Source organism: Podarcis bocagei, assembly GCF_964188305.1.
Source record: "Podarcis bocagei genome assembly, chromosome: 9".
In the NCBI taxonomy this organism is placed as follows: Eukaryota; Metazoa; Chordata; class Lepidosauria; order Squamata; family Lacertidae; genus Podarcis; species Podarcis bocagei.
Window position 1 is genome coordinate 7,261,450 of NC_138134.1, and position 13,262 is coordinate 7,274,711.

The following is a 13,262-nucleotide window of genomic DNA, read 5'->3' on the forward strand; positions in this document are numbered from 1 at the left end:
TCTGCACTTACCAACACCTCTGTGAATAATTCATCACACGCGGCCCCCCTCCGCTGACCCCCTGGGCCATTACTCCAAAGTAGCTCGCCAGACAGCCCTGCCCCAGCCAGGGGGCCCGGCGCTTTGTGGGGGGAGAGCAATGGAATTAACCTGCCGGCTTTAAGTTCGGTCCCAAATTAACTTTGAGGATGGGGAGGGGTGGTGGTGGGGAGAAGGCAGAGGCACAGCTGTTTTCTGCAACTGTAGCACCAGTCCCAGAATGGCCCACCCCCTGTAAAAATAATGTTTCTACAATGCAGATATACTGTACTTGGGAGGTTCAGCCCTGGGCAATGAAAAAGTCTCTACTCTGTGCAGTCTGTAGCTGCTGTTATTAATTGCAATACAGTGGTACCTCAGGTTACATATGCTTCAGGTTACAGACTCCGCTAACCCAGAAATAGTACCTCGGGTTAAGAACTTTGCTTCAGGATGAGAACAGAAATTGGGCTCCGGCGGCGCAGCAACAGCCGGAGGCCCCGTTAGCTAAAGTGGTGCTTCAGGTTAAGAACAGTTTCAGGTTAAGAACGGACCTCCAGAACGAATTAAGTTCTTAACCCAAGGTACCTCTGTATTACTGAAGAATTTTATACCCTACTTTTCACCAAATGTCTCAAAGCAGCTTCTGGAAAAATAAAAAGTACAATCCAGATGATTGCATCCAAGGTTAGTCCTGATCAGAGAAGACCCACTGAAATTAATGTACCTAAATGAGTCCCAGCAGGGGGGTGACAGTGGCAGGGAGCAGAGGCCAGGAACCCACATAATTTTTTTTATAGGTGCCCAGGCACCCAGGGCTCCCTATATATGGTGCCAGTGTCTAGTGTGACCACCTACAATGGGCTGCCCTGGGCAAGAGCAAGCAAACAAGCAAACAAATATTACAGCTAATGTTCTGGAGTCCAGCAAAGCTTAGCATTTGCAATGAGCCCAGATGAGCCTGAATGCCTGACCTCCAAGGCGTACGGGAAGGCAGTGTCACCAAGCGAGCTGGTTAGTAAATTACACAGTTCAAAGCGTTAACTCTTCATTTGTGGAACACAATCCTCACAGATGTGGTGGAGTTTCAGGCCTAATGAACACAGCAGCTCGTGCCTTCTAGGTCTTACTCCATGAAATTATTGCAGAGACTCAAAGTCCCTGCCTCCCCAGAGCCTTCTATGTTGTCTCCTCTCCAGGGCTTCTTGCAAGCAATCAGAGACTGCGCCTGCATGCAGCCTGTCTTTGCTCCATCCATTCCGTGCCTCTCCTGGTTCTGGGAGACCAGGCAGGAGGGGAGCTTATTGCAGCAGGAGCGGGAGACACTCATGACTCTTCACTAGCCTGACACATCTCTGCCTCTTGACGTCCCTCCTTTCACTTATCTGCTTCAGCTTCTGCCCTGATTTTGGATTTCTTTCTGCCACAGACTCTCTCAACTCACTGAGCCTGTTACCCCTTCATCTTCAGACACCTCCTCTTCCCAGTCTTCTCCCCCTGACTACTGTGATAGGAATTTTGAGGTCTTAGATATATGGTAATGTTCATAAGCGTACCAACCAAGCACGTACATAGATCAGCACAGGAAGACCGACCTGAAACCATTTTGATTCCCAAACTGACCAAGAGTTTTCCCTGCAAGGAGGGAGGGGGGGTCAGGGAGCCTTCCCATTGTTTCAGGAATTGAGTAATCAGCATTTTAATGGGTGACAGAAAATCAGGAAAGACAATCAGGAAAGGCAATCAGATAACCTGGCAAACAGGAAAAACAACATTCAAATTTAGACTGCCTTTTCTGTGATGTATGTATGATGTTTCTGGGGGTGGTCTTGATCTACAGGGTGGCAATTTCAAAAGTCTATATAAGGCCTTGCGCGCCATTGTTCTGGGTTCCTCCTCCTTTCCTGCATGTGAGGGGAGCACCCTGTTGCAACAGATCAATAAAGATCAAGCTTACTAGCTGCTTTGCTTCTCAATATTCTCTGGTTGGCCTCTGTTATTTTCTCCTACCAATAGGGAACCTAACGTAAGGACTCTATATGGGCTCTTGGATACCCCATAAGGGAAAAGGGCAATTTTTGTTTACAACACTACTCATCATTCTCCCACCATCATTCCCTGGGATCTGATCCTTCTTCCCTTGATGGTTCCTCAGTTGGTTCCTCCCACCATTCCTCTGTGTCCAAACAGTCCATGACGAGCGGCAACCTGAGAGAGGCCATGAACTCTGAGCACTGGGAACAGCAGGTCAGATCTGCACACGTGACTCAGTGCAACGTCGATTCCTGTTATTTGTGGGCCAGCTGCTGGCAGGCAGAAGAGAACCTCTTGGTATTTTAATCAGCCTCCCTCCCCCACACTTTCTCCCCCTTTTTCGCTGCAGAGCACAGGGGCAGGCACATTCCCTCCATCCTTTACAACCTAATTTGGACTGACAGGCTGGAGTTGGTGCTTAGCAAGGCTGAGCCTCTCGGCTTCTCTGTTATTTTAACACAGACTCCTTTGCAAGCGCTTGAGGCAGAGCAGGGAGGGCAGAGGGCTTTACAAGAGAATGCAAACCATCATCTATATTCATGAACTGCCTCCAGGGGCACTCTCTCTTTCCAGAGGAGCTGGCTGCCCGGTTGGTTGCCTGCTGTCTGCAGTGATTTTTGCACCTCTCGGGCAGAATCACATGAGGGCCAGTGGAGGGGAGCTCCATTCAAGGCAGCAGCCCAAGAACAGGATCACAGGCCCATGTTTAAATAGCAGCATGGTTAGAGTCAGGAGTGTGCAGTCTGGTGCCAAGCATGCAAAGGTCTGGAACATTTAGCATTCTCAAGGCAAGTGTCACACCCATGCACTACCCAGAACATTTGGAATCCGAGTTCTTTTGATGTGTTGGCATCTCTGGCTTGTTTTGATTCTGACAAAGCATCACATTTGAAGGATATTATCCAAAATATCACAGAGACAGGAGTTCAAAGAATTATAGAATTGCGGTCCCTTCTAACTCTACATTCTACGCTTCTATGAAAGGAGATTCCAGTGAAAACATCATGAGGTGCTAGTCCATGGGAAGGCAAACTAAGGCCCAGGGGCCGGATCCGGATCCGGCCCAATCGCCTTCTAAATCCGGCCCATGGACGGTCCGGGAATCAGCGTGTTTTTACATGAGTAGAATGTGTCCTTTTATTTAAAATGCATCTCTGGGTTACTTGTGGGGCATAGGAATTCGTTCACCCCCCCTAAATATAGTCTGGTGGGTGGGGCTGGAGTCAAAAGTGGATGGGATCAGAGCCCGAAATGGAAGGGGCCAGACTCAATAGTGTCAGAAAAATGCTGATGTGTTAACCAAACTGAACTTGTAGACACACCAATGACAACAGGTTATCAGGTAGATGATACTGAAGAAGCATTTTCTGACACTACACTGTACAGAAGTGTGCTAGGCAAACTAAACTTCATTGCCAGATGTTGAAGACCTGCCACTGGAGTTAGCACGAATTTGATAAGCAGACATGTCAACAACCCTACAGGTGGGGGCACTCCTTTCTCTCTCTTTCATTGCTACCTTCATATTTCCCCTCCTCTCCAGCAGGGAAGCCAGCATGCCCCCCTCATTGAGGGGGTGCTGTCACACGACACGTGACGCTGCCCGGGATGCCCCAGGTGGGGCAGGATGTGCAGAGGGCGATCTCCATGCCTGCTCATCCCAGCTGCTGCCTGGCTCCTGGACTGACGGGCTGGGGCTGGGGCTGGGGAACACAGGAGGCACCCAGCAGCAGCGGTGGGGGAGGTCCCCTCAATATTTGTGGGGCACTGCCACCTGCCCAAAAAATTGGGGGATTTGAAGCCCCCTCTGCCCCCTATACCCGACGCTGCTGCTCCCCAACCACATGAATCAGGCCAAGGGCCACCTGAAACTGGGCTGAGGGCTGCATGACGCTCTCAGGGTACAGATTGTTCACCAGTGTCCTACACGGACCATCTGAGCTGTCCAGTCCCGCCCCCCTTTTTTTAACGAAGGCAAGATTCTCGGATATCTCCTGTCTGGAGCTCCCCAAGCTGATCTTCCTGACATTTCCATGTGTCTCACCTCTGAATTTATCAACTGAACACCAAGCTGGACAGTTGGGACTTCTCCACTTCTGGTGCGCAGGTTTGTATCCTGAGAAATCAACAAAGACAAACGGTTGATTAAGAATTGTCAACACACAGAGTTAAGAACTGCATGGCTGGATCAGATGACAAGTCCATCAAGCCTGGAGCACCATCAGCGCACTGTCAGCTATGTGTCTATTTGAAACATCCCCTAGCAAGGGGATGCTGGGTAGCTCAATTGGTACGAGCATGAGACTCTTAAACTTAGAAAAGAGGGAGGGATTTGCTGGATAAGCTTAATGGGAGTTATCATGGTGGATTCCTTTTCATCAGTGTCTGGATTGATCCTACAATGAATGAGAGGAAACAAGAAGGAGATCGAAGTAATAGGGTTCTGTCTGGAAAGACTGAATCGTCCAAATTCGATGGTTCAGTCTATAGAGCAGGCGTAGCCAAACTCAGCCCTCCAGATGTTTTGGGACTACAACTCCCATCATCCCTAGCTAACAGGACCAGTGCTCAGGGATGATGGGAACTGTAGTCTGAAAACATCTGGAGGGCCGAATTTGTCTATGCCTGGTGTAGAGCATGAGACTCTTCATCTCAGAGTCATGGCTTCAAGCCCCATGTTGGGCTAAAGATTCCTGCATTGCAGGGAGTTGGACTAGATGACCCTCATGGTCCCTTCCAACTCTAAAATTCTATGATTCTATGATTATAAGAGAATAGGTGAAGGGACGGGCCCAGGGATGAGTGTTTCCGTAGGTTCCTCTCCATGTCTCATTTTCCCAATCTTATGTTGAGTTCTCCATTCCACTTTGCCAAACAGAGCAGCTGTCCAGCAGTGTGGGAGGCACATTACCAAGTAGAAGAGGGACTGTCCACAGGATCCACGACTAAGGGCAGGTCTGCGGAGGTTGTGGCATCAGCAACTTCCAGGTGGTCTAATTCAGGGCTGGGGAATTTGTGGCCCTCAGCGATGAGGAGTGTCATGAGGATCAGTCATGACCAGAAATGGAGTAGGTCACTAGAGGAAGAGTGGGTGGAACCCTGAACTGGAGTACCAAGGTGGTCCACAAACAAACAATTATGAAAATACAGCTACCTGTAATTAAAATGCATAGTAATACAACCATACATCCATAATTTAAATATATGACATACAAGTCCATTAAATCAGCATAACACTTGAAACTGCAATCAAAAACAGGAGACCCAAGTCAGAAGCTGTGTTTTCAAAAGCCGGCAGAATGCCAGTACTGATGGGACCCCCAGTATTTCAGCAGGAAAAGAATTCCACAGCAATGAAAAAGACTGTTGATGTGCTACCACAAGTCAATAACCATCAGGCCATAGCCAAAACTAACCAGGTCTCATTTGTAGATCTTAATGCTCTTTACAGTGGAGGGGCAAGGTTAGAATATACCAGAAGATTTTGCAGCAGGTCCTGTTGCCTAGGGTTGCTATTACCTGGATGGGAAGGTTTTCTACAAGAACTCCATTCCTGCTACTGTCTGCCACAAGCTTCCGATAGACACGATTACTTAGTGGCAGCACAGAGAAGCCCAAAGACTTTGGTGGAATTTCCAGGTCTCCATCCGGATCTGGTGGGCAAGCAGGGATAAAACATCTTGATTAGTCCTCCATTGCAACATGGCAGAGGGATGCTTTCAAAATCCTCCTCGTCCAAAATTTCTCGCCAGGCTCCTGAGTTGGAAACCAGCCGATCTCGTCTCAAGAGGAATTGATGTTTGGGGCTGCTGGTCAAGATGGACCTTGCAGCCCCAAACATCAGGAGATAGAAAGAGCCTGGTGGATCTAGCCCATGGACCATTTAGCCCAGCATCCTGTTCTCACAGGGGCCAACCACAGTGGTCTACATACAGTATATAGTACCAGAGTGCTACATACATTCTTAACCAAAACTGACCATCAGGCCACTTCTGACAGTCCACAATCCAAAAATGAATCAAATGCCTTACCCCAGATATTATTTATTTATTTATTTATTTATTTATACCCCGCCCATCTGGCTGAGTTTCCCCAGCCATTCCAGGCGGCTCCCAATCAACTGTTAAAAACAATACAGCATTAAATATTAAAAACTTCCCTAAACAGGGCTGCCTTCAGATGTCTTTTAAAGATAGGATAGCTGCTTATTTCCTTGATATCTGATGGGATGGCGTCCCACAGGGCTGGCGCCACTACCAAGAAGGCCCTCTGTCTGTTTTCCTGTAACCTCAGTTCTCACAGCGGGGGAAACTACCAGAAGGCCCTCGGCACTGGATCTCAGTATCCGGGCGGAACGATGGGGGTGGAGACGCTCCTTCAGGTGTATAAGACCGAGGCCGTTTAGGGTTTTAAAGGTCAGCACCAACAGTTTGAATTGTGCTCGGAAACATGCTGGGAGCCAATGTAGATCTCTCAGGACCAGTGTTATGAGGTCTTGGCGGCCATTCCCAGTCACCAGTCTAGGTGCTGCATTCTGGATTAATTGCAGTTTCCGGGTCACCTTCAAAGGTAGCCCCACGTAGAATGCATTGCAGTAGTCCAAGCGAGAGATAACCAGAGCATGCACCACTCTGGCAAGACAGTCCGCAGGCAGGTAGGGTCTCAGCCTGTGTACCAGATGGAGCTGGTAGACAGCCGCCCTGGACACAGAATTAACCTGCACCTCCATGGACAGCTGTGAGTCCAAAATGACTTCCAGGCTGCGCACCTGGTCCTTCAGGAGCACAGTTACCCCATTCAGGACCAGGGAGTCCCCCACACCCGCCTGCCCCCTGTTCCCCAAAAACAGTCTTGTCTGTCTTGTCAGGATTCAACCTTAATCTGTTAGCCGCCATCCATCCTCCAACCGCCTCCAGACACTCACACAGGACCTTCACTGCCTTCACTGGTTCTGATGTGAAAGAGAGGTAGAGCTGGGTGTCATCTGCATACTGACGTGCTGCTAAGCACCACATCTCATCTTGAGAATCCCCCACAAATCATTTCACACTCCCATATGGTCTTATCTCACTGGGGGGTTGGCCCAGAGGGGCAGACTGAGCACTGCCCCACCAGCATCAGTCGGCCTTCCTACTTACAACCAAGCCAGGGGGGTGGCCCTGCCTCTCAGCTTGCTCCTCCTTAGCCTTGCTACTGCTATAATAGAACTCAGCAAGGAGGAGGCTGGGGTCAAAACTCTGTTAAGAACATCGCTAGAGCCTGCTGGATCAGGCCCATCTTGTCTGGCATCCTGTCGTCCCAGTGGGCAACCAGATGCCTATTATTGGAAACCTGCAAGCAGGATTTGAGCCCAAGAGCACTCACTGCTTCTGATTGTGGAGGCAGAATATAGCCCTCATGCTTAATAGCCCTCTCCCCCATAAATTTGTCCAATCCTCTTTTAAATCCATCTGAGTCTGTGGCCATCAATGTCTCCTGCAGCAGTGAGCTCCATAGCTTAACTATGCACTGTGTGAAGAAAGACTTATGAATCCTCCAGCATTCAGTTTCATTGTGCATCTGCCAATTCCAGTGCTACAAGAGTGGGAGAAACACTCATCTTTCCAAGCCAGGCATAATTTTATCAATTTCCACCATTACCTCCCAGAGATAAAGACTTACTTTTTTTGAAGTATTCAATCACCAGGGCAGTATCATCCGAGAAAGCTGTTGCTCCATCCCGTCCTTGGAACAGGTAGGACATGTTCCACGTTGGCTGCTCAGGAGGTCCGGCAGCTGGAGAAACCTGGTGATCAGTGAAAAGTAGAGGAAGCCCAGTCAGGGTATCAGAAGAGAGACCAGAGGGATCTGCAGCAAAGTGGCTTCTTCCTGTTCTGTATGCTCCATTCTATTCCCTCTCCCATCTGGTTTCCCACCTGATTCCCCCACCCTCAACAGCGGGGAGAGAAGACCCCAATGCACTCCTCTGAAGGGACAGTGGAAAGGAATGATCTTCAATATCCCACAAAGAGAAAAGAAGTCCCAGGCAATTTGGACTTTTGAAGGAACCTGCTTCCACATTCCTCTGAAAACAGTATGCAAATGGTTAATTCCTGTCTCTGAGAGTAAAAAAGAAGTCAAGACTAAAGAGGTTGAAATATTTTGCTGCCTGGGCATGCAAGGAGCCCTTTCCCAGAGGGTGTGTGTGTGTGTGTGTGTGTGTGTGTGTGTGTGTGTCAGCAGACACAGGGCTGGTCCTCAGCATCTGTTTCTGATACTCTACATCACCATGAGTTTGTATTGAATTATAATAAATGCTTGATGAATCTGTTTCCTTCTGTTGTGCTTTTGATATGATTATAAAGATGGCAACGTTACAACATGTACAACGTTACAACATCCAAGAGGACCAGCCTTGGAAAGTGGAGCAGTGCGTGTTGGGATGTGTCCAAGGGAACGGGGGAAGGGGCAATTTGCAGGCCCCCAGCTGGCTCCAGCCCACCGGCCGGCAGCCGGGCAAACTCCGGTCCTTGGAACAGCATCAAAACAGTGGCACACAGCTTCAGAAGCCTTCAGAAGCTTGAGCACGCCTCACTCAGCAGAGTGAATAACATGCAACAGAAGTGGCGGACAGAGGCATATGTAAAGCATATTTACAAGCAGTTTATTCAGCATAGTTCGGGACAAAGAAAAACATGTCTGCTCTCTTTCATGTCCAAGAGCAGGAAGCATAAGCAAAAGCTATACTCAACGGAAGTTCCCAGCAGGCTGTCCTGGAAGTATACAGACATGTGACATACCACAACTCCACATGCCTGTTCTTAAGGTGGAACGGAACATCGATATCCTAACAGAGAGGGTACATGGCAAGCTATCGGCAATCTGGTGGCACACTCAATGAGTGCCTTTGCAACTCTGGGGCAGATAAAAGACAGCCCTTCTTTATGCAGCACATAGTTAATCTCACTCCTGCAAAAGGCAGGGATGGCCACCAAACTAAGGTAAAGGGACCCCTGACCATTAGGTCCAGTCGTGACCGACTCTGGGGTTGCGGCACTCATCTCGCTTTATTGGCCGAGGGAGCCGGCGTACAGCTTCTGGGTCATGTGGCCAGCATGACTAAGCTGCTTCTGGCGAACCAGAGCAGCACATGGAAACGTGTTTACCTTCCCGCCGGAACGGTACCTATTTATCTACTTGCACTTTGACGTGCTTTCAAACTGCTAGGTTGGCAGGAGCAGGGACTGAACAACAGGAGCTCACTCCATCTCAGGGATTTGAACCGCTGACCTTCCGATTGGCAAGCCGAAGAGGCTCTGTGGTTTACACCACAGCGCCACCCGCGTCCTTGCCTTCTGAGTAGTTCAGAGCAATTGGAAAGTCGGGGCTGAAAGAGTCAGCTTCCGGGTCATGTGGCCAGCATGACTAGGTGGGCAGGAGCAGGGACTGAACAACGGGAGCTCACCCCGTCGTGGGGATTCCAACAAGTCCTAGGCTCTGTGGTTTAACCCACAGCGCCACCCGCATCCCAGCTCCAAACTAGATGGCTTCAAAAGAGGACCAGACAAATTCATGGAGGAGGAGAGGGCTATCAATGGTGACCATCAATGGTGACCTGTTGGAGGTAACAGTGCTTCTGAAGACCAGTTGCTAGAGACCAGAGGAGGGGAAGGGAGCTCTTGTGGTCGGATCCTGCTTGTGGCTTTCCCATAAGCATCTGGTTTGCCACTGTGAAAAGAGGATGCTGGACTAGATGGGTCACTGGCCTGATCCAGCAGTAGGCTCTTCTGGTTTCCTTATGATTCTATAACACATCATCAAGGCTGAGAGCTATTTATTTTATTTACACCAAGAAAAAAGCACACCAAGAAGTCAATTATGGATTAGAAACCAGGACAGGGCCCTGTTTCGATGTATTCACCTTCATCAGCTAATTTTTAAAGGGTCATGTAAGTTTGAAGACTTTCAATTTCAATACTTCCAAATTGAAAACGCACAGAAAAGCTCAATATACACGTTGACCTACCCACGCTTGTTATCCTTGAGAAACGTAGGAAATAACAGGATATATTTATCTGAAAGTCTTCAAACTTAATTGACTTCTGACTTCTGTTCAATGATTGAAACTAAGACCTCCACGACGAATCTGGACTAACATGAACTTATCTCTACTCATAAACTCTTATCTCTAATTCTGAAATAAATTATTGTGTTATATATATTTTTATGAGTTTGAGTTTGTAATCTCTGTTAGAGGTTGTAATCTCTATTTGAGTTTGTAATCCTTGTCAGAATACATACTTTTGAATGGATTAGTTTTTGTTACTATTGACTATTGATTTGCGAGTAGGGACCACTCCCACTATTGAAACTTACATTGGCTTGAGTTCTTGGTGTGCTTTTTTTCTTGGTATATTTAATAACAAGAACTCCAATTTATTTTATTTAGGCAGAAGCATTCTCAGAAGGGGTTAACCTGGGCACTGGCTGCTCTCCCCTCAGCACCCTGAGAGGAGAGATGCCCACATCAGCCCATGTCAGCATGACCACAGAGTCAACAGAGTGACAGTGGGGGGGGGGGGCACTGCTGGGGTGGCAGAAGGATCGAAGCTGATTAGCCGCCACATAAGATTCGCCTGTGGAAAGCCATTAACCTCCCTAAGCAGAGCTCGGCCTTCCCTCAGAGATCCAGAGAACTAAGTGCATCGACCAGCCTTTTAACGGGGGGGGGGGGAACCATGGAAGCCCCTCTCTCTCTCTCCTCCCCTCCGACCTTCATCTGGGAGCAGATGAAAGGTGGGCAGTTATTATTACTGTTATTTTGCCTTTCCCCCAGACAGCTAAAACAGAAGCAGCTAAATACCTAGGAGGCGGGGAATCATTAAAACACAATTAAACACTAACACAAATTAAATTTCCATTTCACTTTTGATTTGTCTACTGCCTTCCTGCATTGCTAGGCACAAGGCGGTTTACAAGATCTCCATGGCTCTTTCTCTTACCAGTTGCTTCCATTGTTCTTATAAAGCCTTGGCATACAGATATTGACAATAAAAAGCATAACAGCACCATCTCTTTCATTAAAAGCAGCCAGTTCCCAAAAGCCTGTTGGAAAAGGGATTTCACCTGCCGGCAGAAGGACAGCAAGGAGAAAGCCAAGTCTAGCTTCTTTAGGGAGGGAGTTCCAAAGTTGCCTGGGGGCAGCCCTCTCCCGTGTCCCCACCAGGAGTCCCTGTGAGGGTGGGGGGACCAAGAGAAGCCCCCCACAAAAAAGTTCTCAGAGCCCAGGCAGGTAAGTATGAGGGAATGTGGTCTTTCAGATAGCCTGTGCCTGTGCCATGTAGGGCTTTACAGGTCAAAACCAGTGCTTTGAATTGTGCCTGGAAACAGGCTGGCAGCCAGCGGAGCTGTTGTAACAAGGGAGTCACCTGCTTCCTATAACCAAATGCTAACTCTACCTATTTCACACTTTGTGAAACAATATTGTTATGATGATGATTCATGGCATTTCTATCCCACCTTTTCCTCAAAGGAGCTCAATGTGGTGTGCACGGTTATTCCACTCATTTAATCCCCATTGCACCACACTGCCTCTCTAGAGGGCTTTGAGCTCCACTCTGACTGAACTTAACTACAGGGATACCTTGGTTTACAACCATAATCCGTTCCGGAGGTCCGGTTGTACAGTGGTACCTCTGGTTGCAAACGGGATCCGTTCCAGAGGCCAATTCACAACATGAAAAGCCCACAACCTGAAGCGCCATATCTGTGCAGGTGAGTGGTGCAATTTGGTGTTTGTGTGCATGCGCGAAGCGCGATTTGGTGCTTGTGCGCATGTGTGAGTGACGAAACCCGGAAGTAACCCTTTCCGGTACTTCCAGGTTGCCGCAGAATGCAACCTGAAAAAACGTAACATGAAGCAAACGTAACATGAGGTATGACTGTAAACCAAAACAGTTTGTAACCCAAGGCGCGCTTTCGCCAATGGGGCCTCCAAAAACAAAATTGGTTGTAATCCGAAAAAAGGGACATACACTTCCGGGTTTGACGTGGTTGTAATCCAAAACGGTTGTAATCCAAAACGGTTGCAAACCAAGGTACCACTGTATATGCAAATCTGCCCCAGTGAGCATATGTCCAGGTTGGGGGGGGGGACCTGAATGTGCCGGAGGAGGGCACTGTGAGCACATGCAGTCCCAACCCCAAGACCCCGCCCCCCAAGCACTGAATAAAAAACGCAGAGATGGCAAAGGTGGGCTGGGCTTGGCATTAAAGAATGCAAGAGGCGTAACAACAGTCTTTAGAAAGGGATTTTAAGTTCAGTTCCCCTGGAGCAAAGCTTAGAGTAAAACTGGCCACTATTTCCAAAACTCATGCAAGGAGCGCAATGTTTGGACTGCTAATTGTGCCCTGTACTCTATTTATCAGGGACCCCACAGCCTGCCCTCTAGCCATAAGTATGTTCAGCCCATGTTGTGCACCAAGGAGTTAAATGGCTTGCCAAAAAGCACATAGGGAAGGGAGGGGGGAGGAAGGGGGAGGAAATACCATGACAGTTCAATTCCCTCCGCGGATTAATTTGTAATTCAATTGCTAAATGCAACCCTGTGTGCGGCAAGCATGATTTATGGTATGTAAAGCAAACCACACTGGGTTGGGGGTGGAGATGTTGCGTTCTTGTCTTTTGCTTCTCTAAATCCTCCTTTTGCTTCTGAGGCTAAATAAGAGATAGCAGCTTTCAGAAGTTGCCCCTTAAGAAGAGAATACCCCAACCTCCCATTACGGATCAGTCTGATCCCAAGTCTAAAATGAAGACATCGCCCTGCCTGCCCTGGGAAAAGGAACAAAATCACTGGCTTTCCTGTAAGGAAACCAAAAGTGAGGAAGCTGCCTCATACAGAGTCAGACCCTTGGTCCATCGAGCTCAGTATGGTTTACACTGCCTGGCAGCAGCTCTCCAGAGTTTCATGCTGAGAAGAGTCGCAGCCCCACCTGGAGGTGGTGAGGATTGGAACCCAGAACCCTGCAATAGCGCTCCTGCACTGTTGCACATATTCATTGCATTTTTCATTGCATTTCATTTCATTTCAAATTGAGATTGTGCAGGATCTTTCTGTATTGCTACACATGAGGCCGTTTGCAAGCTGAAGCAACAACAAAAAGGTAAAGGGTAAAGGTACCCCTGACCATTAGGTCCAGTCGTGGACGACTCTGGGGTTGTGGTGCTCCTC

The 13,262-nt window shown here is 48.4% G+C and overlaps 2 protein-coding genes across 4 annotated transcripts in view; both read right to left on the minus strand.

Moving 5' to 3' along the window:
• Positions 1-13,262, minus strand: part of LOC308594631 (uncharacterized protein) — a 133,228-nt gene that overhangs the window by 96,948 nt on the left and 23,018 nt on the right. The window lies entirely within an intron of this gene.
• Positions 1-13,262, minus strand: part of CCDC33 (coiled-coil domain containing 33) — a 154,973-nt gene that overhangs the window by 70,810 nt on the left and 70,901 nt on the right. For all 3 annotated transcript variants that reach the window (XM_081207621.1, XM_081207619.1, XM_081207620.1), the window contains 3 exons: positions 7,714-7,837; positions 5,572-5,705; positions 4,097-4,168 (listed from right to left, as the gene is read on the minus strand). In XM_081207621.1, coding sequence (XP_081063747.1) covers positions 4,097-4,168; positions 5,572-5,705; positions 7,714-7,837 — 330 coding nt within the window. The remainder of the gene's footprint in view (positions 1-4,096; positions 4,169-5,571; positions 5,706-7,713; positions 7,838-13,262) is intronic.